Genomic DNA, 25,894 nt, shown 5'->3' on the forward strand with positions numbered 1-25,894 from the left:
TAGGGGCTGGGGCTGTCACTGATTGGCTGTCTTTCAGGACTGGGGCCTGAACACTGATAAGCTGAATTCTAGAAGGTTGGGACTATCAATTATTTGCGAATTTTCAGAAGCTTCAGTTTACTGGGGTGAGGCTGTTGCTGACTGGCTGGCTTTCACAGGTTATCTGAAGTTATCTCTAAAAAACCATGTTTTCTTGTTCAAGATTTTGGAATTGGGCTAAAGAACAGTCTTTGCCTTCCTGTTATGAAAAATAAACACTTTAATTATTAGTCCCCTCTTTTGTTCTTCCTTAGCCAGACCCTAAGGAGAGACCAGAAGGCATTGTCCAGAAGGTTATTTCTGGGGCTATGTTTATGAGCTAATGTTGCCACTAAGTGATTTAACTGCCAATTACAGTGAGAGAAAAATAGCTCTAACTGCTGGGTTTTTGTAATATATTGTAAAGAGCTAAATACAGGATATTTAGGGCATTCTGACAGTATCAACACAGGATACAGGATGTGTGCTCTATATGCAGAACAGCTGGCAGTCCTATTCCTGATGTCTGTCATGCACCTACTCTTGGACCTGAATCCTTGTTAGTGCTCATTGAACAGTTGTAAATCAGTAAATACACAACAGCACAACTTCTTTATTCATTTTTACCTCTCTGGCAACTCTTTTTAAATATTGTCTTTACCTCTCCCTCCAAGCTGTTAATGCATCATGTTTTCAAGTATTTAAAAAAATAATCACATTTTGGAACCAAACTCTGAGTGTGGCTAAGGTTTCAGCAAGCCTTGAAGTCTCAGCTTCATTCTCTGACTTCTCAGACTCAGTGACTCTTTTTCAGACTTCATTGATTTCTTACCTTTTTTTCCTCCACTCTCACAGATAAATTTCTCTAGAACCATTTCTGCCACTTTCCTTGAAAACCTATAAAATTATTATTAATAACATTTAGTAATATCCATTTAACAACTGTTTTCCCAGAGATAATCTCAACTCCCTGTGTATACTGTTGCTGCGATTACAGTTGAAATGACAAACCATTTTCCAGCAAGGAAATGAGATCACAGAATCCCAAACCTTTATGTCAGGAATAAGATGGCCCCTTTGCACACGTGGTCAAATTCTCAGGAGAGACATATTCTGTCCTGGCAGAAGATGGCATGTGATAAGTCCCTGTTCTTTTAGAGAGGTTTCACATTTCTTAAAAGAAATGGAGTAACCTCAGAGTTAATTAATTTATTTAGGCCCTGCTGTGCAGCATGCAAGATCTTAGTTCCCCGACCAGCGATCGAACCCATGCCCCCTGCATTGGGAGCACGGAATCTTAACGACTGGACTGCCAGGGAAGTCCCAAAATGGTGTATATCTCAGAAATGAAGTAATATTATCTTAAATAGCAATGTTGTTGAAACACCATCACTGACTATTCAGGCAGGAAGGATGTTTTCTGTGGGAATCAGGTGCACATCGTCACCCTTTCTGGTGCCTCCAGACATCCCTTCTCCAAGTTCACCATCCTAAGCCCTGTCTGGGGGCTTCTTATATTGCGCTTGAGCGAAGCTACTGAAACTCATGAAAAGCGGGAGTGTACGTGTTTTTGACAAGCAGCAAGATAGCCGACAGCTACGAGAGGACGACAAGTAACATTATGGTATGGTGGATCCCTTTATATGTGCAGTCTTTGGAAATTTGCTGCGATTCATGCAGTCTGAAATAATATGTCTCTAAACATTTCTGTGACTTGCCATAGACTACACTCCAAGGAAATCTGGGTATAACGCCTTAAAGAGGCAGAGAAGCCCTGCCGGGTTTACAGCCTAAGAACCGCATTTCCCAGAGCCCTTCACGCCCTCGCTCGGCCTTTAGCCACAATCTGGAACTACCAACATTGAGAAAGCACAGGTAACACCCGTAGTGGAAACTACTCTACCCACAAGGCTGTGCAGCGGCGACCGCGCACCGGAGAGACTTCTGGGTAAAGTAGTTTCCGCTGCTAACATCACCTACTATCTCTCACAGAATGAGTTACTTCCTATCTGGCCTATTAAAAGCCAAGAGGCACCCTCAGGGACACTGGGAAAAGGAGTTCCCTGCTCCAACAATGGGACAGGCCTTGCTTACTCTTAAGTCGCACCCAGATTTGGAGAGCAGTGTTGGAAAAGCCCACAAAGATTAGGGACCTGTAATTTCAGACTCTATGAACTATAGCAAGTTCCCAAATCTACACACCGAAACAGACACACTATATCATGACACTCTATGTCCACACATAGTTGTCAGCTGTCTTGTTGACTGTCAAATAGACTGAAATTTTAGAGGCTGTTTCATGATATTGAATATGCAAGAAAAGACCCCAGACAGGGCACGAGGAAGAATTGGAGACAGGTAACTTTCCTGCCTTGATAATCAGTGATCGCGTTCCAACCTAGCAAACAACACTTTTATTGAAATGATATTTATTTCTCTCTAAGATTTCTTTCAAAATCTGAAGCCTAGCTCTAAAGGACAGCGAATCATCACATGCCATCTCCTGCCAAGATACATCACTGAACATTTAAAGATGGTAGATAAATTTTATGTGTATTTTACCACAACAAAATAATTAATGATTAAAAAATGCGCTAAGAACTTTTATGACACAAAGACATAGCTGAAAGACACTAGAAGAAAAAAGAAGTCAAATAAGAAAAATCTAGAAAGATGTGTCAGTGGAAGCTTGTTTACGAGGCACATGGTTCAAAATTTTTAAAGATATTAATTTCCTATGAAATTGAATTTAAATTTACTTAAACTTCACTTTCCCACTTTAAACAACTTTTTCTCAAAGTGCCTGTCAGAACACACAGCTTTACTACATAACAGAGACTTGTTTATTCTTATATGATGCCATGCTTTTGTGCACACAAAAGGGATAACACTAAATATATATTTATACACTTAGTGAAAGCAGCCATACAAGAGTAACTATAGGATTCCATTTATATAAAATTCTAGAAAACAAAAACTATATTGGGAATTCCCTGGAGGTCCAGGGATTAGGACTCCACACTTTCCCTGCTGAGGGCCCAGGTTCAATCCCTGGTCAGGGAACAAGATCCTGCAAGATGTGTGGCGCAGCCAAAAAGAAAAAAGAAAAAAGAAAAAAAACTATAATGTCTCCTTAGAGATGGCAGGTTGGCTAGGGCTGACAGAGAGAATACAAAGGGGCCAATGGAAACTTTACGACAGACATGTTCATTATCATGACTTTGGTGATGGTCCCATTATGCACACATGTGAAAATACATCTTACATTTTTAATAAATGCCGTTTATTGTATGTCAGTACCACAATAAAGGGGTTAATAAAATCTAAATCTCTTCCTCTACAAAAATCATATCTGGCAAGGTAGTATTGACTCCATCAGCACCCTTCCCCATGTCTTGGGTGGGTCAATTCTGATTCCTTCTCAAAACAGAAGGAAGTGCTGACAAATGCTTCAACATGGGGAAGTTATGCTCAGCTAAATAAGCCAGTTAAAAAGAGGTGAAAAATGTATGATTACACTTATATAAAGTATCCAGAGTAATCAAATTCATAGAGACAGGTCCAATAGAGAGGGCATAGGAAGAGATGTTGTTTAATGGGTATACAGTTTCATTTTTGCAAGATGAAAAGAATTCTGGAGATTAGTTGTACAAATACTTGAATTTTTAAACACACAAAACTGTACAATTTAAAAGGTAGAGGGTAGGGCTTCCCTGGTGGCACAGTGGTTGAGAGTCCGCCTGCTGATGCAGGGGACACGGGTTCGTGCCCTGGTCTGGGAAGATCCCACATGCTGCAGAGCGGCTCGGCCCGTGAGCCATGGCCGCTGAGCCTGCACGTCCGGAGCCTGTGCTCCGCAACGGGAGAGGCCACAACAGTGAGAGGCCCGTGTACCGCAAAAAATAAAACAAAAACTAAAACGTAGAGGGTAAACTTTGTTACATGTATTTTGCCACAATCAAAAATGTAAAATGTAAAAAAAAAAAAATACTGTATTAGGATACTATTAAGGATATATTACAGCAGATATTTTGCTGAAGTCTTTCCCCATTTGCAACACTTTCCCTGTTGTGAAATTTTTGGTGCTGAATGAGGTAGAAATTTTGGCTGAACATATGCCCATATTCACTGTACTTACAAGGTCTTTCTGCATTGTGAAATCTGTGATGTGCAATGGGCCTGACGTTTCACCTAAAGACTTATCCACATTCACTGCACTCAGAAGGCCTTCCTCCAATGTGAACTTTTGATGTCTAATGAGTGGGAAGCTGTACCAATTTCCCATATTTTCTGTACTCATAAGGCCCATTCCAACATCAACTCATAAGGTGCTCCTCCAGTGTAAGGAGTTTGGAGTAGTACCTAAAGAATTTACCATATTCTCTGAACTCATAAATTTTTGACCACTGTGAATTCTCTGCTGAATGAGGTTGGAGTTGTATCTAAAGAGTTCGCCACATTAAGGGCACTCATATCGTTTTCACTGTGGATTTTCTGGTGATGTATGAGGTAGGACTTCCTAATGAAGGCCTTCTGACATTTTCTGCACTCATAAGGCCTTTCTCCAGTATGGGTTTTCTGATGCTGAAGAAGTACATTCTTATGGCTAAAGGCTTTCCCACATTCGCTGCACTCATAAGGCCTCTCTCCACTGTGAACTCTATGTCTAATGAGTCTACAGTGGTACCTGAAGCCTTTCCCACATTCACTGCACTCGTAAGACCGTTCTCCAGTGTGATTTTGCCAATGTTTAATAAGCTTGGACTTGTAGTTAAAGAATTCCCCACATTCACTGCACTCATAAGGCCTTTGTACAGTATGAATTCTTTGATGTCTAGTGAGTGTGGAGGTGTACCTAAAGAATTTCCCACATTCACTGTACCCATAAGGCCTTTCTCCACTGTAGACTCTCTGATGTTTAATGAATGCAGAGTTGTACCTAAAGAATTTTCCACATTCACTGCACTTATAAATAAAGCCTTTCTCCAGTGTGAACTCTCTGATGTTTAATGAGTGTGGAGTTATACTGAAAGAATTTCCCACATTCACTGCACTTATAAGGCCTTCCTACAATGTGACCTCTCTGATGTCTAATGAATGTGGAGCTGTACATGAAAGATTTCCCACATTCACTGCACTCATATGGCCTTTCTCTGGTGTGAATTCTCTCATGTCTTACCAGTCTGTAGTTATATCTAAAGAATTTTCCACATTCTCTGCACTCATAAGGGCTTTCTCCATTGTGAATTCTCTGATGTTTTATGAAGTTAGCGTTGTACTTGAAGAATTCCCCGCATTTGCTGCACTCATAAAGCCTTACTCCAGTGTGGATTTTCTGGTGCTCAACAAGCATCTTTTCTCGGCTGAAGGCTCTCCCACACTGAGTACGCCTGTAATCACTCTGTCCACTACCAAAGGCCTCCCTGCACTCAGTGTCCCTGTGTGGCTTCCCCACACTGTGAGGGGCCGGCTGCTACAGAAGGCCTGCACTGCCTGAGAAGTCCTTTCTGTCTCTGTTGCATGTCAAGGTCCTCTTTGCCATGTGAACGCTGCTGTTGGTCAGAAATGAAGGCTGCCCCTCACCCCTTCTGGAAAGGTTGTCTCTAATCTGCTCCTTCTGGTGTGGAAAAGGTTTGCCCCACCAAAGTATAGTCTGGGATCAGAGAACATTCTGTCATGCTCAAGCAGCTGCAAAAAGTCTTTCAAGAGTGGGCCATATATCTCACAGGGCTGGGCCTTCCTGGAGGATGGATCTGGCTTTGGAGTCCTGACCGGTGACACTCCTACAGAAACATCTTGCTCAGAAGGTGTCTCCTCATCCTGGACTCCATGCCAACAACCTGTAAGCAGAGAAATGCTGGTGAAGTTCATGATGATTTTGGTAGGAGGGGCAGCCCCATCAGAAATAACACACCGAAGGCTAGAGCCAGAGAGAGGAAGGTCTGCTGTGCAGAATGGACCTGCGTAGCTCCCATGAGAGAGCCCTGACAATAGGTAAGGACTGAAGGAAAAGTTACTGTCTCAGTCCTATTTTGCTATGACAAAATACCACAGACTGGCTGGCTTATAAAGAACAGAAATTTATTTCTCACACTTCTGGAGACTGGAACCCATAGATCAGTCTGCACTCTCCTGCGTCACAGACTTCTCATAGTGTCCTCACATGCTGGAAGGAGCTAGGAAGCTCTGTGGGGTCCCTTTTATAAGGGCACAAATCTCATTCATGAGGGCTCTTCCCGCATGACCTAATCACCTCAAAGGCCCCATCTCCTAATAGTGTCACCTTAGGCATGACGTTTTCAACATACGGAACATGGTGGGGACACAAACATTCAGACCAGAGCAGGGAGGAGAGACAGGCCTCCAAGTCAACATGGCCATGGCTACTGGTGACAGGTGAGCACTGTGTCAAAGGTTGTACCCAGACCTAGAAATACTTGATACAAAAGAAATGCTAAAGTTCAAGGACTATTTAAGGATACATGCAGACCTCACAACATCTTACATATAGGTCAAATGTTGAACACTGCAAAGGGAGCAATGAAACAGAACATGTGACAAGTCACATGTGAGAGTCACAAAAGTGTGGCTGGAGTGTGACAGAAGAAATAAAAATGAAAAGTAAGAAATGAGGTGTGGCACTGGTCCAAACATCAATCAATGGTGAACACAGGACAGGTTCCCAGCTCTGACATGTGACCTTTCCCAGGACCTCACACGAAGCCCAAGTACTTCTGAGTGTCTCCTGCCATTGATGTAGTAATGGCCACACTAGCAGATACCCCGAGTCCTCCCCATTGTTCCAGGTGAGCATTGATATAACACCTGAAAGAGGCTAGTCCTACATGAAAGACAGAAAAAGAAGGGGCCAGCACACGTAGATAGAGATCCAACGCAGGGCTTCCAGCATTCTAAAATTATAAGAACTTCACAGGGGAGACTAGTGACAATCAGTGGTTCCCCAAGTTAGTAACTAGGTTGGTGCTAAAATTCCTGGCACAGGAGGCCCTAAGAAATGTCAGCAAGAGGAATGGGTTAAGCCTGGCACAACAAGAGTCCAAGCATCTAGACTGAGGACCCAACCAAGAACAGGCCAAGTCTGAAGGGGTCTCAGACAAAATCTAGATTTCTGACTCCTGAGCCCTATCTTGGAAGGACTCGGAGTAGAAGGGATGGGGCTCCCTGCGAAGAAAAATGACACTGTACACACAGTCCAGCCCCGGCACCAACAACACATATGCCAGGAAACCAGGAAAGGAAGCAGTACCCGTGGTCTCAGTGTGGGGAGTACAGAGCTGCCCCCTGGGAAAAGGGAAAGAACAGAGCACAGCTCAGGGCACTGGCTGAGCTTGTGGACCTTACCTAGGGAGGTCACAAGTGCAAAGTTCTCCGTCATCACAGCATGGTACAAGTGTCTCTGAGCTTCATCAAGGAGGCCCCACTCCTCCTGGGAGAAATACACAGCCACGTCCTCAAAGACCACACGGTCCTGCCAAAATTGGAAGAGTTTGGTTCATGGACAGCTTCTTGTTTTAACTATATTTTTGTGGATTCTGTATCTATTTGCCATCCATTAATTACAGGGCTAAACTATGGCCAAATTTGTTTATATCTCCCTTGCAATCCAGAGCCCATACTCTCAACCAACTCCTTAACTAACTCTCACGAACCAGGTGAGTATTTCCCCTGCCCTAAAGCAGCCCAGGGCCAGGTAACAGACAGCTAGGGACAGTTCCCATACCCCAGGTACACAGAATTATACAAACTAGTCACCCATAAACTTTTCATCCAATCCTCCCTGCATTTCCCTCAAAAGTCTAATAAAGGCTCTGACCTTTGGTGTCCCTTAGCTTGTGCTCACGCCTCCTGACCGAATCTGGTGCTTCTAGAGGTAGCCCTGTTACATAGTGTACCTCCTCCTCTTGGGAAATATAAGTAATAAAACTGTCTTTTAATGTCATTGGCCTCTCTGTATCACGACTCACTCGTCTCCACTAGTTAAAATCCTGCGGGTGCAATCACTGATGCACTTCCCTTTCCAGGACCTTCAGCCCTCCCCCTACACATCCATCCCTGCTCATCCTCCTCCCACACGTCCCAGCAATGGAAGATATACCAGGTCCCAGTGGCACCAGTGCCTGCTCTCTCATTATTACCATTGATCACTGTGTCTGGCACACAGCATAAAACACATGGGGGAGGGGATCCACCATCTAAGTGGAGTCCACCATCTAAGGTGTGGAACTGCATGCAGGGCTCTACCCCTCTCCTGCCACACAGTTTCCCTGGGGTCCCCCAGGTGTTGACCCACAGACACATTCAGACTCGTCCCTGTCCTCAAGCGCCCAGTGCTAGGGCCCAGGGCCAACCATTCACAGTCCTTACCTGCATCTCACTCGTTGGACTGCACCTTCCTCATGACTCTGACCCTTCCACAGTGACAGTTCCACAGACAGTCCCAGCCCACACCACAGGCACTTCCTTCACCTCCTTACAGGGTACTCTGCACATGGAATCCAGGCAGTGAATGGAAATGCATCCAGCATTCATCTCAGCCCAGTCCTGCCCCTGAACACCAAAGTCCCCTGGGGCCAGGGCCTGCCCCAAGCCCTTCTTGGAAGGTCTCACCACCTGGCCCTGTTTTTTCCTTCCTCCCCAGCCACCCTTTTTATGTGAGACCTCATGTCCCCTTAGCCCTCTCCCTCTTCCGTGTTGCACGAACTGTCCCATAAGCAGTCAGCACCTTCTCTCCTCACGTGAAGCCCAGGTACACCGACCTCCCCACCCACACTGTCAGTGCACCCTAAGTCTAGCGACTTTCCTAGCTGATCCCATTTCCTCCCTCAACATCCATCTCATGTCCGCTCTGGCCTCAGAAGACCCTCACGCCTACATCCCGCTGTCATGCACAGACAAGGACACTCTGCTCCCTCATGTGTCTTCGTGATGCGCATCACCACCAGCCAGGTACCCAACCCACAGACTTAGTCCTGAGGCCCTTCATTCTCACTCCTTGTCCTCTAATGGCATCACCACCATAAACTAGAAATGATGCCGCCTAAATCTTACCTTCGGCTTCATCATAGTCCACACACGGGCCACTCTGTTGTGGCTGTCTCCATCCTGAATCCGTCCTCTGAACTCCAGCCCTCTGTGTAAAAGTGCCCACTCAACACCTCCCCTTGGGAGTCTCTGGAACATTTGTGACGTGGACAAAAATGGACTCTCCTTATTCCACCTGCAAATTCCTCCTAAAGCTGACTTTGCCCATTTTAGTTGATGAGGCATCCATCCTTCCTAACAAGCCCAGAAACCTGAAGTCATCCCCAATTCTTCCTATCGGCCCACTTTCTTGAGTCCCTTTCTCTCCATTACATAAAACATGGGCAGCTCTAGTTCAAAATACATCCAGAAACCAGCCGATCCTCCATCTCAACAACTAGCATTCTTGTGTTACACCACCAACACTAATCTGGATTGCTGCAGGAAATCCCCCCTCCAAATATTCCTGCCTTCACTCATCCGTACCCCCAGCCCCATCTTTCTTCCGATTTGCAGCCAGAGGAAGCCTGTTAGGCTAGGTCATAGCACCTTTCTCCTCTGATTCAAACTTTCCCTACCACCCACCTTCCTCAGTAGAGGCTCAGGACCTCAGGCTATCATTCAAGGCCTCATACCTGTGTAATCCTCACTCAGCTCCCCATTTCCACTAGATATAACAGAGACATGCAGTTCCCTGACCTTCCCAGCTAAGTCTCACCTGCAACTGTCTGAATATTCTGCATCCTGTAGTCAGGACTCTCTGCCACAACTTACCCCACCAGTTGTCAGAAATGGAACTGTTCCATGTAACCTGGTACTAAATATAGGATCCTGGGCCTGGTGAAAGCACATGATCTATAGATGCGAGAGAGGGAGAATGGATAGAAGTCTTGGGAGCTACCATTCCCTGAGGGCATATATATCAGAGTGAAAAAAACATCAGGGTGATAATTGGGATGGGTGAAAGGACCCCTCCACTCACCTGTACAGGGTCCATAACCATTTCTGCCACTGCCGTGGGACCCTGAGGAAGAAGGAAGCCTTGAGAAATGGGTAGCATTGTAGGATCCTACAGCTGAGCTGGACCACCACCCCAGCCTTGCCCTGCCTTGGTATAACGGGATCTCAGCCTGACAGTCTGTGGTCAGTTCTTCAGAAAACAGTACTGCCTCTTACTAGCTGAGTGACACTGGAGAAGGACTAAGCCTCCCTGAGCCTCAGGGAAAAGAAAATGCTTATGAAGATAAGAATGCTTCCAAACTCATAGGGATCTAATGTAAGTAGGACATACCATGTATCAGCTATGATTGTACATAGGATCAATAGTTTTGTACATATTTTCAGTGCAAGTGAAGCAGCAGAGTTTTGAAACTTAGGGTCTTCATTTTTACTGCTTTTTAAGATTTCAGAGGATGTCATATATAGAACTTTGCATTGTAAGCAAATACCTAGAGGTAAATCAATGCCAAGCCATTTAAAAAGTGTTTACATAAATTTAACTGAGTGAACAGGCTTATTTCTAATTGCCTGTATGTATTTAGAGGAATGTTGATTAATTAGTGTTTAAATTAGTTTTCATACATTCTTAAGTTAATGAGTCATGGGGAGGGGCTGGGCAGGCAGGTCAGCTATTAGTCCATTCAGTACCAGGCCTATCACTAAATAATCCTCAAAACAGAGCTTGTTGGGGACCCTTGACCGAAGCAGTGGATCATCTCTCTTGCCTTGAGAGGTGGAGGTGAGTTGGCAGTGCCCTTGTCTGGGACCCACTGGCTGCACTAGCCTGGCTGAGTGGCCCTGAGGGTTGGCAGAGCCTGCAAGTGGAGAATCCGCACCAGCACACACTGCAGGCTCTACAGAAGGAAAGCTCCTTACTCCATCCAGGCCTCCCTTTCAACAGACATATCCCAGAATCCCTCCTATGTCAGGTCTGCTCTTCTGGAGGGAGCATCAGGGATGCCAGCACCAGCCCTCATGCCCTGCCCTCCAACTCTCAGCCCTCCCCTCCCTCACCACAGGGCCCATCTCAAGTAACACTCTTAAGACTCCCTCCTCAATCTGATCCCCAGGCCATGCCCTGGTCCAATCCACACCCTCCATGCCTTTGATATTTCCAACCCTGTCCCCTTCCTTTGCTTCCAGACTTTATGTTCACCTCCACATATGGTATCTCCATTTGGTGACATCTCCATCTTGATACATGTCAGGATCAACATGTCCAAATACAACTCATGATCTTCCCCCGGAACCTGCTCCTCGCGCTGACTTCCTCATCTCCCCACTATCAGATGTTCACGCAAAAAACTTGGATGGTACTTCATTCCCTACTTTTGCTTACAACCGTATTTTATGCAGCAGGAAATCCCGTTTCCTCCAAGTTTGAGATTTTTCCAGAATCTCATCCCATCTCCCAATGTCGCACTACCTTCCTGGCCCAGCCCCTGCCATAATTCTCCTGGGGTCTATCGCGGTGGTCTCCTCAGCAGTCTCCCTGCCTCCATCCTCAACCCGTTCTCCCAATTTTTAACTTCTAACTCTGGATACGGTTCTCCCATCCCCATTCCCTTCACAACCTTCCATGGATTCCACCTGCTCAGGTTGCCGTTTCAGGTGAGACAACTCCTCCCCCTCTGTCCACGACACAAGAGACTCCAGGTTTCCCCAATGCTGCCGACTCCGTAGCACCTGCAAGCCGTGCACCGGGGGCCCCCCGAGGGAACTCTCTCCCTCACCCCAGTCCACGGGCTGAAAGGGGACCCCTCCCAAGGCCGCCTTCTGTTCTGGGCGCCAGGGCTGACCGGCAGGGAATTGAACGGGCGCACCACCGGGTGGGGCCCTGGGAGACACATCACCCACCTGAGCTGGGCTCATCCCTAAGCCTCTCCGCCTGCTTCTTCGCTCGGTCACCTCCATGCCCGCCAAGCGGCGTTTAAGCCCGGAACTCCTAAACGTCCAGAGAGACCCCCAAAGACAGGAAAGAACTCCAGAAGTCCCGCCCCAGATGATGCGCACGCAACCATCCGTCCCTCCTCTAAGCTTTCATTGGCCCAGTTACCGCCGCCGCCGCCGGTCACCGAGCTAATGAAGGCTCAGCAGACGAACGTTTTCGTCTGCACGCATTCGGGGGCGGGACTTCCATAGGCTTCATGTGGGGTCCGGTTTCCGTGTTTTTTCACCTTTTTCAGGGTAGTGAGTCCTGAGTCGGGACCGAAGAGAATGGAACAGGCGAGGAGAGGCGTTGGCCCCGGTGCCCAGAGGCGGCTGTGAGGCCCCCCCGAGCCCGTAGTTGACGGCAGTGCCCTCGTTCCCGCCCCGCCCACCGCCTCTTCCGGCTCCGTTCTTCCCACCGACCGGTGACCCCGGTGACCGAGGCTGCGCCGATGAGGCCCGCTCAGGTGGGTGCTGCGTCTCCCGGGCCCCCATCCGGCCCGACTGCCGCCTCCGAGTCCTAAATATGGACGGAGGGGCGCCCGCTCGGTTCCCTGACGGTCAGCCCCAGAGCCCAGAACAGAGGGCGGCCTTGGGAGGGGGTCCCCTTTCAGCCCGTGGACTGGGGTGAGGGAGAGAGTTCCCTTGGGGGCCGACGGTGCATGGCTTGCAGGTGCTACGGAGTCGGCAGCATTGGGGAAACCTGGGGTCGCTTTTGTCGTGGACAGAGGGGGAGGAGTTGCCTCACCTGAAACGGAAGCCTGAGAAGGTGCAATCCGTGGAACGTTGTGAAGGGATTGGGGATGGGAGAACCGTGTCCAGAATTAGAAGTTAAAAATTGGGAGAATGGGATGAGAATGGAGGCAGGGAGACTGCTGAGGAGACCACCGCGATAGACCCCAGGAGCATTATGGCGGGCTGGGCCAGGAAGGTAGCGCGACCTGGGAGATGGGATGAGATTCTGCATAGATTTCATTAATAGAGCCTACAGGACTTTCTGATGTGCCATGTATAGCTGTGAGCAGAAGTAGGGAGTGAAGGACCATCTCAAGGTTTTTTTTGTTTTTGTTTTGTTTTTGCGTTTTTGGCAGGAAGCAACCACAAGGAGCAGGTTTCAGAAGATAATGAGTTAAATTGTGAATGTGTGACCCTAAGATACCTCAAGGTGGAGACGGCACATAGGTATGTGGACATGAAGGTCTGGATGCAGGGGAAGAGGGCTGGACTGAAGCCGTCAAACGAGTGGAGGGTGTGGACTGAACCAGGGCATGGCCTGGGGATCAGATTGAAGAGAGAGATTTTTTTTTTTTTAAGAAGATGTTGGGGGTAGGAGTTTATTAATTAATTAATTTATTTTTGCTGTGTTGGGTCTTCGTTTCTGTGCTAGGGCTTTCTCTAGTTGTGGCAAGCGGGGGCCACTCTTCATCGCGGTGCGCGGGCCTCTCACTATCGCGGCCTCTCTTGTTGCGGATCCCAGGCTTCAGATGCACAGGCTCAGTAGTTGTGGCTCACGGGCCTAGTTGGCTCCATGGCATGTGGGATCCTCCCAGACCAGGGCTTGAACCCGTGTCCCCTGCATTAGCAGGCGGTTTCTCAACCACTGCGCCACCAGGGAAGCCCGAGGAGGGAGATTTTTAAGGTTGTTATTTCTGATGGGCCCTGTAGTGAGTGTCCGGAGAGCTGAGACTTTGAGTTTGGGGCATTACAGGGTTCATCATCCCTGATGTTCTCTCCATAAAAGAGCATATCTGGCATAGGAGCTACTCTGGCCTGTGTCTGTAGAAAAGGATACCTGGATGTGATGAATTGCCGGCCTGGATGGAGATGAAGGTGTAAGGTCGTGTAGAATGAGCCCTGCAGGTCAGCTCTTCTCCTAGAGGAGAATCCCTGTGGAACAAAGAAATAGCCAGGTTTGTGGAGCAGATTGCTTCCAGACAAGCACACTTCTGACACACCTCTTCCACCACTCAGGGCAAGAGGAATGAGAGCACTATAGTCAAGGGACTCCTGCAGTGCACTTGAGCGGATCCTTTGCAAACAGGAAACAGTCTTGTTTGCAAAAAGGAAAAGTACCTGACCTGCCTGTTCAGACTCTCCCTACAACTCATTAAATTTAAAATGTATGAAACATACTTACTGATCAAAACATCTGTTAACCAGTATCCTTCTAAATATGTACACGTAGAGGGGCAGTTAGAAATGAAGACATTCAATAGATTAAACATAGGAACACTTTATAAAAAATTGCTTGAAATTTAATTTACCTGTAGTATTGGTAATACTTTAGGTGTTAGCAAATTTAGTGGAATGTTATATATCTCATTTTCTGAAAACCTTAAAAAGCAGAAACAGGAGGGGTGGGATGAGTTGGGAGATTGGGATTGACATATATATACTTTATGTATAAAATAGATAACTGATGAGAACCTACTGTACAGCACAGGGAGCTCTACTCAATGCTCTGTGTGACCTAAACGGGAAGGAAATCTAAAAAAGAGAGGATATATGTATATGTATAACTGATTCATTTTGCTGTACATCAGAAACTAACACAACACTGTAAAGCAACTATACTCCAATAAAACTACTTTTTTAAAAAAAGCAGAAACAATGCAAACCCACATTTTGAAAACCCAGTCCCTTCATTTGAACTGAAAACATGAAAAATTGTGAATCTTATGTATAGTTACAGCTGATAGGTAGTGTGTCCTCTTATGTTTAATACTACTGTCAGCCTTATGAGGTAGAAACCATTGTTATCCCTATTTTACAGTAAAGGAATTGAGGCTCAGGGAGGTTCAGTCATTAAAGAAGGGTCACACAGCTGATAATAGTGACACTGAGGTCAGAGAAACAGCATAGACCATCAGGCTGAGACCATTTTGCTCCAGGGCAGGCCAGAGGTGATAGTCTAGCCCAGCCTGTAGAATTCTAACGTGGTTGCCCATTTCTCTTGGCCTCCCTCTTCCCACAGGTTCCCATGGCATTTGCAGAAATGCTTATGGACCTGTACAGGTGAATGGAGGATGTGCCAGACCTTCATCCACCCCAGTTATCACCCTGATGGTTCTGCCACTCCCATATAAAGAATGCTGGTGGCCTGAGATTGTTCACCCATCCTCCCTTCCTTGGGTCTGAAGTCCCTGTGGTTTCACCAAGGCCTAGGGTCTTGAACTCAGTCCCAGATTATATGGAGCTGTTCCCATTTCCAACAACTGATGGAGTAAGATGTGGAAGGATGTCGTGGGCACAGGATCCAGAATGTCCAGATGACTGGAGGTGAGACTGAGCTGGAATGTTCAGGGAACTGCAAGTCTGTTACATGTGATAGGATTATGGTTGGGGGGAGTGAGTGGAGGGTAGGGGCACACAGTTATCAGGTCTCAATTACAGCCTGAGGTTTTGGGCCTCTAATCCCAGGGAAGTAGGAGCTAGGGAAGGTTTGAAGTAGAGGAGCCAGGTATTTGACCCAGGTTGTAACTGGCTGTGTCTAGCCACAGGAGATGCTGTGTGAGAGGGAAGGTAGAGGTAGAGTGACATGGGGGAAGTGACTGTGGTGGACGTTGGTGGTCTCTGGAAAAGAGTCACTGCCGTGGAGGGAGCGAAGTGGTTGCCTTCTGTTTGTGTTCTGAACAGACCTGCCCACATTGAGTGATGTGGAGAGCGTGGGACTGGGAGATGAGATGGAAGGGCGAGTCAGAGGTGACCCCAAGTTTCTAGCTTTCTCTGGAAAGATGTGTTCTGGACACAGTGATCAGTAGAAATAAGGAGAGAGAAATAAGGAGAGAGAGGCACTGGTGTCACTGGACCTTGTATCTCTTCCACATTTGGGAGAGAGAGGCACTGGTGTCACTGGACCTTGTATCTCTTCCACATTTGGGAAGTGGGTGTGGAGGTTGAGGAGGGAATGGACTTGTCGGGGGAAAGAGTAAAGATCCTGGAGAAATGAGCTGCGCATTGATTGAACCATCCCCATTTTGGCGGGGACTTGTGGTTTTTACAGACGTGGCCATACATTTCTCTCAGGAGGAGTGGGGGCTCCTTGATGAGGCTCAGAGACACCTGTAACACCATGTGATGCTGGAGAACTTTGCACCTCTCTCATGGCTAGGTAAGGCCCTCATAACCCTTCCCCCACCCCAGTGTCCTGGGCTGGGCTGTTTTTTCCAACCAAACCATGAGTAATCCTTCCTTCCTTGGTGTCCTAGCATATGTGTGTGGGAGCCATTCCCAGGCTGTGTGCACCGTACTGCCTCTCCCCAAGCAGCCCCATCCCATGTTGCTCTGAAACCTTGCCTGTCCCTGGTCAAGTTACTCTGTTCAGATGCATGGAGGCCTTCCCCCTTCTTGCTGACGTTTTGGGGGGCCTGCCTGTGGCAGAAATACATGCTTACTACTTGTAGAGACCACTGACTCTGCGAGACCCTCCACTGTAGTTCTTGCGATTTTTGAATGGGGGCCGTCATGTGTTGGCTCACTCTGGGGGCATGCTGTCCACTCCCTTTTCCTGTGTTTCACCTGGGTTGTTCTGTGCCAGGTCCCATAGAAGTGCTCACCATGAGGCAGAGAGAGGGGCCTGAGTGTCTTGAAAGGATGGACATTACTCCATCAGTGCCAACAAGAGGTGGCTCTGGAGCTTAGGAGCTGGGAGAGGGTGTGTTGTCAAAGCTGGCTTCAAATCACACTGGAAGCCAGGCCTTTGTCCACCACTGGGTGATGCCAGGAACAGTGGTCAAACTTCATTTCTACATTTTCTTTCCTATTGTCATTTCTAATCTTCCAGTCCTCGGCTCCCCTGACTTTTGTAGTCTCCACTTCCTATTTGTTCCTTTGCCGTGCTGTCAACATTTGACCGACACTTAAGCTATTGTGACATTTGCACATATCTTTTTTATCTAAGTTACAAGTTCCTGTATTTTTTTAATTGAAGTATAATTGATTTACAATGTTGTGTTAATCTCTACTGTGCAGCAAAGTGATTCAGTTATACATAGATATACATCCTTTTATTTTTTAATATTCTTTTCCATTATGGTTTATCACAGGATATTGAATATAGTCCCCTGTACTATACAGTAGGACCTTGTTGTTTATCCATCCTATGTATAGTAACTTACATCTGTTAACCCCAACTTCTCACTCCATCCCTCCTCCAACACCCTCCCCTTGGCAACCACCAGTCTGTTTTCTATGTCCATGAATCTGTTTCATAGATATGTTCATTTGTGTCATATTTTAGATTCCACATATAAGTGAAATCATATGGTATTTGTCTTTCTCTTTCTGACTTACTTCACTTAGTATGATAATCTATGGCTGCATCCATGTTGCTGTAAATGGTATTATTTCGTTCTTTTTTAAGGTTGAGCAGTATTCTATTGTATATATGTAGAACATCTTCTTTATACATTTGTCTGGCGATGGACATTTAGGTTGCTTCTATGTCCTGGCTATTGTGAATAGTGCTGCTGTGAACATACGGGTGCATTTATCTTTTTGAATTAGAGCTTTATCTGGATATATGCCCAGGAGTGGGATTGCAGGATCATATGGTACTTCTCTTTTTAGTTTTCTGAGGAAGCTCCATAGTATTTTCCAGTGACAGCACCAACTAACATTCCCACCAACAGTGTAGGAGGGTTCCCTTTTCTCCACACTCTCTCCAGCATTTGTTATTTGTAGAGTTTTTAATGAATGGCCATTCTATTTGCACATATCTTTAAACAGTCCTTGGATACCAACTACTGGGTCACAATCAGACATCTCTGGCTCTGGACACAGCCTTCTACCCAGTACTCACTTCTCACCAGCAGCCATGGCCTTGTGGAAAGCCATTTTCAGAGGAGTGAGCTGGGGACCCTTCTCCTTCCTGCACTGTACCCCTTCCTTGTGTCCTTACCTACTGTCAGGGCTCTCCCATCATCTGAGCTTCCCAGGCGCAGCTCTGCACAGCAGGCCTTCTCACTGGCTCTGGCCCCTGTTGCTTATCATCAGTCCTATGTATTTATTCGTAGGTGTGGGTGACACACATTTGTGGTGGGGCTGCTCCTCCCACCAGTGTCAATATGCTTCACCAGCATTTCTCTGGTTGCAGGTTGTTGGCATGGAGCCCAGGATGAGGAGGCAGCCTCAGAGCAAGGTGTTTCTATAGAAGTGTCACTGGCCAGGACGCCAAAGCCAGGTCCCTCCATCGGGAACGCCCAGCCCTGTGGGACATGCAGCTCACTCTTGAAAGACATTCTGTCCCTGGCTGAGCAGGGTGGAACGCACCCTGGGCAAGGACTATACACTTGTGAGGCAAAGCTTTGCCAGCACCAAAAATGTCACATTAGAGAGAAACTTTCCTGAAAGGACAAGGGGAGGCCTTCATTTGTGAAAAACTGTACTGTCCACATGACACAGAGGACCTTCACATGCAGGGAAGGTGGGAAGGACTTCCCAGCCAGCACAGGCCCTCTCCAGCACCAGCCTCTTCATGGTGTGGGAAAGCCACATGGGGACATTGCAGATGGAGAGGACTTTCAAAATGGGCAAAGTGCTTACAAGTGCAATCAATGTGGGAAAGCCTTCAGCCATAACCATACACTTGTTGACCAAGAGAAGATCCACACTGGAGAATAGTTTTATGAGCATAGGGAATGTGGGAAGGCCTTTCTTAGAAAGTCCCACCATGAGCAACATCAGAAAGTCCACACTGAGCCTGGGCTTTATGAGCGCTCAGAATGTGGGGTATTCGTTACAGAAATATCTGGCCTCAAAGACCACCAGAGAATTCACACAAGGCCAAGGCCTTTTGAGTGCAGCCTTCTTTAGACCGTCCCAACTCGTTGGTCACCAGAAAATCCACACTGAAGAAAGAACTTACGGTTGTAGTGAGTGTGGAAAATTCTTTAGGAACTGTTCCACACTCATTAGACACCAGAGAGTTCACACTGGAGAAAGGCCTTTTGAGTGCACTGAATGCGGGAGAGCCTTCACCTGCAAACATAGGCTTGTTGAGTACCAGAAAATCCACAGTGGTGAAAAGACTTTTGAGTGTAGAGCATGTGGGAAAGCTTTCAGCCACAAAGGCACAGTTGTTGAGCACCAGAGAATCCACACTGGAGAAAGGCCTTACAAGTGCAGCAAATGTGGGAAATTCCTTATGGACAGCTCCTCACTCATTATTCATTAGAAAGTTCACACTGGACAAAGACCTTATGAGTACGGCAAATGTGGAAAAAACATTTTTTTAATTTATTTTAATTTATTTATTTTTGGCTGCGTTGGGTCTTTTTTGATGCACGTGGGCTTTCTCTAGTTGTGGGGAGCGGGGGCTACTCTTTGTTGTGGTGCACGGTCTTCTCATTGTGGTGTCTTCTCTTGTTGAGCATGGGCTCTAGGGCACGTGGGCTTCAATAGTTGCAGCGCATGGGCTCAGTAGTTGTGGCTCGTGGGCTCTAGAGCTCAGGCTCAGTAGCTGTGGCACACAGGCTTAGTTGCTCCACGGCATGTGGGATCTTCCTGGACCAGGGCTCGAACCCGTGTCCCCTGCATTGGCAGGAGGATTCTTAACCACTGCGCCACCAGGGAAGCCCCAAATGTGGAAAATTCTTTAGGTACCACTACACCCTTATTAGACATCAGAGAAATCATACTGGAGAAAGGCCTTATGAGTGCATCGATGTAGGAAATCCTTTTGTTGCAGCTCCACTCATTAGACATTGGACAAATCCCACTGGAGAAAGGCCTTATTAGTGCAGCTAATGTGGGAAATTTTTGTAGTAAAACTCCAGAGTCAGTACACACCAGCGAGTTCACATTGATGTGAGGCCTTATAAGAACAGCAAATAAGGGAACATCTTTACATACAACTCTGGTCTTGTTAAGCACTGTTGAATTTACACCGGAGAAATGCCTTCTGAGTGCAGTGAGTGCTGGAATGTCTGTAGCCAAAACTTCCATTCATTTGGCTCCAAAAAGTTCACACCAGAGAAAGAACTTATGAAGTAAGCAAATGGGGAAAGGACTTCAGCCGAAAGTCTGCTCTGATTGGCACTGTGAAGTACATATTATGTACTTTTGGGGTTTTTTTTTTTCCTTCTTATTGTGTTAAAATACACACACATAAAACTTGCCATCTTTTAAGTATTTTAGTGTGCCGTTCAGTACCGTGAGGTACATTCACACTGTTGTGCAACCTAATCTCCAGAGCTCCTCTTGTTTTGCAAAAATGAAACCCTGTACTCATTAAATAACAACTCATACTCCTCTCCTTCTCCAGCCCCTGGAAACCACTATTTTCTGTCTCCTTGAATTTGAGTGCCGCAGCTGCCTCATGTAAGAAGAATCATACAGTTTTTGTAGTTTTTGAAGACTTCATTTACCAGAATCTCACATTTCACGTATCACGTGTTCTGTTTCAGAAGTCCTTTCCTTTTTAAGCCTGAGTTATACTCCATTGTATGCATATACACATCTTTATCCATTCATCTGGTGACGAAGACTTCCCTTGTTTCCATATTTTAGCTGTTGTAAAGAGTGCAGCTGTGAGAACGACTGCACAAATATCTCCTTGAGATCCTGTTTTCAGTTATTTTCAGTGTATAGCCAGAAGTGGAATTCCTGGATCATATGGTCAGTTTTTTTTTCTAATTTATTTTTGGCTGCATTGGGTCTTCATTGCTGCACGCGGCCTTTCTCTAGTTGTGGAGTGCGGGCTTCTCATTGCAGTGGCTTCTCGTTGTGGAGCACAAGCTCTAGGCGCGTGGGCTTCAGTAGTTGTGGCTCGCAGGCTCAGTAGTTGTGGCGCACGGGCTTATTTGCTCCGTGGCATGTGGGATCTTCCCAGACCAGGGCTCGAACCCGTGTCCCCTGCATTGGCAGGCAGATTCTTAACCACTGCACCACCAGGGAAGTCCCCGATCTATTTTTAACATTTTGAACTGTTCCCTTTATTGGCTGCTCCCATCCTTTATTTTATGCTCCCATCAAACGTCCACAGAGTTCCAGTATCTCCACATCCTCATTGACATAATTCTATTTTCCGTTTCATGTTTAATAGTAGTTATCCTAATGGATGTGAGATAATTTCTCACTGTAGTTTTGTTTATTTTATTTTATATTATTTTTTCTTTTTTATGGCTGCGTCGGGTCTTAGTTGCAGCATGCAGGCTCTTTGTTGTGGCGCACGGGCTTCTCTAGTGTGGCATGCAGATTTTCTCTTCTCTAGTTGTGGCCCGTGGGCTTCTCTCTAGGTGTGGTGTGCAGGTTTTCCGTTCTTTAGTTGTGGCGCGTGGGCTCCAGAGCATGTGGGCTGAATAGTTGTGGCATGCAGGCTCCAGAGCGTGTGGGCTCTGTAGTTTGCAGCAAGTGGGCTCTCTAGTTGAGGAGCACGAGCTCAGTAGTTGTGATGCGTGGGCTTAGTTGCCCTGTGGCATTTGGGATCTTAGTTCCCCAACTAGGGATCAAATCCACATCCCCTGCATTGCAAGGTGGATTCTTTACCACTGGACCACCAGGGAAGTCCCCTCACTGTAGTTTTGTTTAGCATTTCCCTAATGATTAATGATCATGTCTTCTTGGCCATTTGTGTATATTCTTTGTAAAAATCTCTATGTTTACCCCTTTAAAATTTTTCTTATTGGTGAGTTTTAGCAGTTCTTTATATAATCTGGATACTGACCACTTATCAAATATATGATTTGCAAATGCTTTTCTTCCATTCAGTAGCTTGCCATTTCACTCTGTTGATTGTGTCCTTTGCACAGAAGTTTGTACCCTTATTTTTGCTTTTGTTTCCTATGCTTTTCATGTCAATGCCAAGAAGTTATAAATCCAATGTCATGAAGCTTTTCCCCTATGTCTTCATCTAAGAGTTTTTGAGCTTACATCGTACTGTCAGGTCCTTGTTTATTTTGAGCTCATTTTTGGGTGTGGTGTAAGGTAAGGGTCCAACTTCATTCATTTGAATGCAGATATCCACTGTAATTTGTTGGAGAGACTGTCCTCCTCCCATGGAATTGCGTTGGCACTCTTGTTGATTATTTGATCAAATATACTGGCTTCCAGTTCTGGGCACTCTGTTCTGTTTCATTGGGCTAAAGTTTTGTGCTTATGGCAGTACCAGTGTTTTGTTTTTGCTTTTTAAAAATTTTTATTACAATGTAGTTAATTTACAGTGTTGTGTTAGTTTCAGGTGTACAGCAAAGTGAATCAGTTATTCGTATACATATATCCACTCTTTTTTAGATTCTTTTCCCATATAGACCATTACAGAGTTTTGAGTAGAGTTCCCTGTGTTAGACAGTAGCTCCTTATTAGTTATATTTCAGTTTTGAGTCCCTGGCTTGATGCTAGTCATTTCCTCTTTTAGAGCAACAGCTGATTAAGACCACAACCAATCACTGTCTATATCAGGCACTCACACTCTGAACACCATCCCTTATGTCCCAGGGCCAGGATACCAGGCAACTGGAGACAGCCTGTATGCCCCTGACCCCATGAAATTATTCCAGCTAGGTCATCCATGGGGAGCCTGGGAAACCTAGGTAGCCCCAGACCACCTGCTATGTATAGGGTGCTCCCTACAGCCCCAGGTTACTTACTGTGTCCCTGTACAGCCTGTTGTGTGCCCTGCCTGATGCCCTTGTCTCATCCTAGGCCCTAGGTAACAGAATTCTTCTTTTTATCTACCCAAGTGTCATCAAGAACATTTAAATCTTACAAAACAACTACAAACCCAGAAGAGTGTTAGGAATGCAGTGAATGTTGAAAGTTATTCAGCTATTAGCCTAAACTCAAACAGCACTGGTAAATTTAAATCGGAGAAACATCTTCGGAGTGCAGGCAACATGCTGTTTCCTTGTTCTACGTAATTACAGAGCGACATTTGGAGATTAGTCTTTGTGAAAGAGAACTCAGCCATAAATTGAACTTCATGCCTCCAGACATCCCAGGAAGATTCTCTTAAGTACCAATTATATTGGAAGCTTTCATGATAACACCTTGCACTTCCGGACCTGCCTGGAGTCCTTGCCAGAAATAAGTTGTTACCAGTATCTGTTACGTTAGCCCTCCCTCCTCTGCCACACGGCAGGGTGCCGCAGTGTGTATGAATCATCCTTACAGTGCTTGGGAGGCAGGAAGCTACACTTTCTCCCTTCATCTGGAGGACTCACCCGTCTCTTGACTTTTGGGGTATCTCATTCACTTCCCACTGATTGTTTTGGGTGGGATATTACCCAGTTCTGGAAAAGAGGACTCCAGCTGGCTTCTGCAGGCAGCTTGTGGAGATTTCCCTTCTTCGTGAGTATATTTGATTGACTTGTAATGGTTGGGTTGATTTTTCCACCCTCAGAGTCACCCGACCCAGGACTATCAGCAGAGCTTAGAAGGGTTTGAATTCCGCTCTATCCCCAGAATCAAAGCTCTCAGAAACCAGGGAACACTACCCTGCTCACCTGTCCCATGACTCCAAGATTCAACCCTTCTCTCACTCATGAACTCAGGATACATTTCTGTCATAGCAGTAGAATTGTTTCACTGCATGCACCTGCTTTCGCATATGTGTACCATACTTAATGACGAGCTCCTTCCCTGCTCAAGGGCAGGACCCATATCTCTGTCATCCATATGACATATGACTACTCAGAACACAGTGCTTGGTGGGTGGAGCAGAAAGGCCACAGCCAGACCCTCTGAGTGACCACAGATATGAAGACAAGGCAGAGAAAACTGGATGGTGAGAGAATGAACCCTGGTGGGTCCTTCACCCACTGGGATGCATCTCATATGTCTTGCAGTTTGGGGCCCAGGTCCCTTTATGGGCCACCTTGTCCCAAGGAGCTCCCAGTTATGGAAAGAATAACCCTCTGCTTTGAACCAAGAATTGTTTCCTGAGAGTGGATTCTCCGACTCTCATGGATCCCAAGGCTCAGATTCATGTACAGCTACAGCTACAACCCAGACAATTATCTTGAGAGGAGATATAAGAGGGTAGTGTCTTCAAAACGCAACTTACTTTCCTACAGAATACAGGAACCACACAAGCTATTCTCAAAACATTATAAATTTAGCGGAAAAAATGATGTTTTTTCTCACTGAGAGCTGTGTGTGCGGTAACAATATTGGATAAAACAAAACATAAAGGGTTCGTGTCCACCTTGGCAACACAAAAGTATGTATTTGATTATATAAAAGGCTCCAAGGAGGGCTCAACTGGACAGTACATTTTTTTAAACCAAAGGTCATATTGATTATTTTATGCAGCTTTGAAATTAGCCCCAAAGACAGTCCCAAGGGAGGAATACCAACACAACATGACTGATAAGAGCATCCTGAGAATAAGACCACAGTAGTAACTGTGAAACCCATACGTGGCTACCTGTATGCATCCTGGTTTGCCTGTTAAAGTTCCAGTCACTTTACAATGCTTCACAGAAACTTTTTTTCCCCTGCAAAAAGCGCTATTTTTTCCATTTGGCCCAAGGCTTGGAGAGGGCTCCAGGGTGGTTAACAATCTGCCCAGTGGCTTCAGGGAGAGGCTTCAGGGAGAAGCCCTGACCCCAGAAGGACTCACAGGCCGCTGGGCTCCAGGGGCTCCTAGTGGTGCTTGAGGCTGAGCCTTTGGAAGAGACATTCGCCCAGCCCAGCCTGGGGGCCGAGCAGCCTGCGGAGGTTGGTCAGGTGGTCGCCAATCTTCTTGATGAATTTCACCTGCTCATCCAGGAAGTGGCTCCAGGAAGTCCAGAGGTGGAGTCTGCGCGGGGAGAACCGAGGGCCTACGGATCCACAGGGCCTGGCGCAGGTTCTTCTCCGTCAGCCGGGCGGCTTCCATGGCGTCCTGAGCTTTACCCACTGCTCTTGGAACGGCTTCAGCACGTCCTGGAAGAGGGCGCGGCCACGGCGCTGCTTTTGGCTTTTCCACTGAGCTCGGGCCCTCCGGCTTCTCCTCGGCCATTTCGCGAAACGATGTGTCACACCCTCGAGAGCTGATGCGTCGGGTCAAAAGAGAAGCGCAGAGACAGGTAGGTGTGGGAGAGCGGCAGATGCACGTTATCAGGCGGGTGACTGCGGCCTCCACCTGGCGGAGTAATTGTGACGAATCTGGGAGCTGATGCTTGGTCGGCAACAAGGAGCTAAGCTCAGAAAGTGGTGTTGGCTGGTCCCGGAGGGCGAGGAGAGCTGAGTGGGTGGTTCCAAGGTTGTGACTGGAAAAAAGGTTGGAGGGTGGTCAGAGTCAGGAGGAAGGGGCGCCCCTGGGTCTGTTCAGTCCAAATGCTGTTGAAATGAGAGATCTGCCGGACAGCCAAGAAACTTTTATAAAATTAAGCAATGAGCTTTCTTTTCCATGTTTGTTTTTCTGAATTTAACTTAGGTATGTGTTTTATTGTCTTTGTTGTAGTTGCAGTTCAGCACATAGAAAATTAGAAACGCCCGTCTACTCAGGAGTAAAGACTTCAAGAAACACCAGGAAAGGAAAGACTTAGGACTCACCTGGGATGACAACACAGCTACATGATCATCCTCACCCCTCTGGGTAAAATACAAACTTCCCAAACAATGGCTAACAATCCAGGGAAATAATTCCTCCCTTCGCCAAACCACCCTTGATCTGCTGTCCCTGAAACTTCCTCAACGCATACTGACCCTCCAGTAGAGGCTATAACCTCCCCCAACTGTCCCCTTCAGACTGTGATTCCTGGGCCTTGTTAGCAGGCATTTCGGATATAGGTTTCTGCTACCAGGGCTTGGGCTGATTTGCTTCCATCACGTGACCTTTAGTGTTTACATTCGGTCTTCAAACGTGTGAGACTGCAGGTTGTGGCAAGATGAGCACCCGGCTCCTGTTCTGGCTGCCATTGGCACATCATCAAACCTGCAGGGATGGTGCTAGGATGGGGAAGAGCAGGGGTTATCTCCCAGC

At 46.6% G+C, this 25,894-nt stretch overlaps 1 protein-coding gene and 2 pseudogenes across 1 annotated transcript; 1 reads left to right on the forward strand and 2 right to left on the reverse strand.

Annotated features, from left to right (window-relative positions):
- Nucleotides 1-259: 259 nt before the first annotated feature.
- Nucleotides 260-12,049, reverse strand: LOC114887815 (zinc finger protein 548-like). Its single transcript, XM_029209712.1, is given in 6 exon segments — nucleotides 260-4,992; nucleotides 4,994-5,643; nucleotides 5,646-5,858; nucleotides 7,381-7,507; nucleotides 8,404-10,084; nucleotides 11,917-12,049. Coding segments are annotated over 5 exon segments (1,581 nt in total). The 5' UTR covers nucleotides 8,410-10,084; nucleotides 11,917-12,049; the 3' UTR covers nucleotides 260-4,407.
- A 3,208-nt stretch (nucleotides 12,050-15,257) lies between these two features.
- On the forward strand, nucleotides 15,258-19,330 carry LOC114903597 (annotated as a pseudogene).
- Nucleotides 19,331-21,420: 2,090 nt separating this feature from the next.
- On the reverse strand, nucleotides 21,421-25,690 carry LOC114903603 (annotated as a pseudogene).
- Between the last annotated feature and the right edge of the window lie 204 nt (nucleotides 25,691-25,894).

The sequence above is a fragment of the Monodon monoceros genome, unplaced genomic scaffold, assembly GCF_005190385.1.
Source record: "Monodon monoceros isolate NGI ecotype Baffin Bay Population unplaced genomic scaffold, NGI_Narwhal_1 Super_Scaffold_10, whole genome shotgun sequence".
Taxonomy (NCBI): Eukaryota; Metazoa; Chordata; class Mammalia; order Artiodactyla; family Monodontidae; genus Monodon; species Monodon monoceros.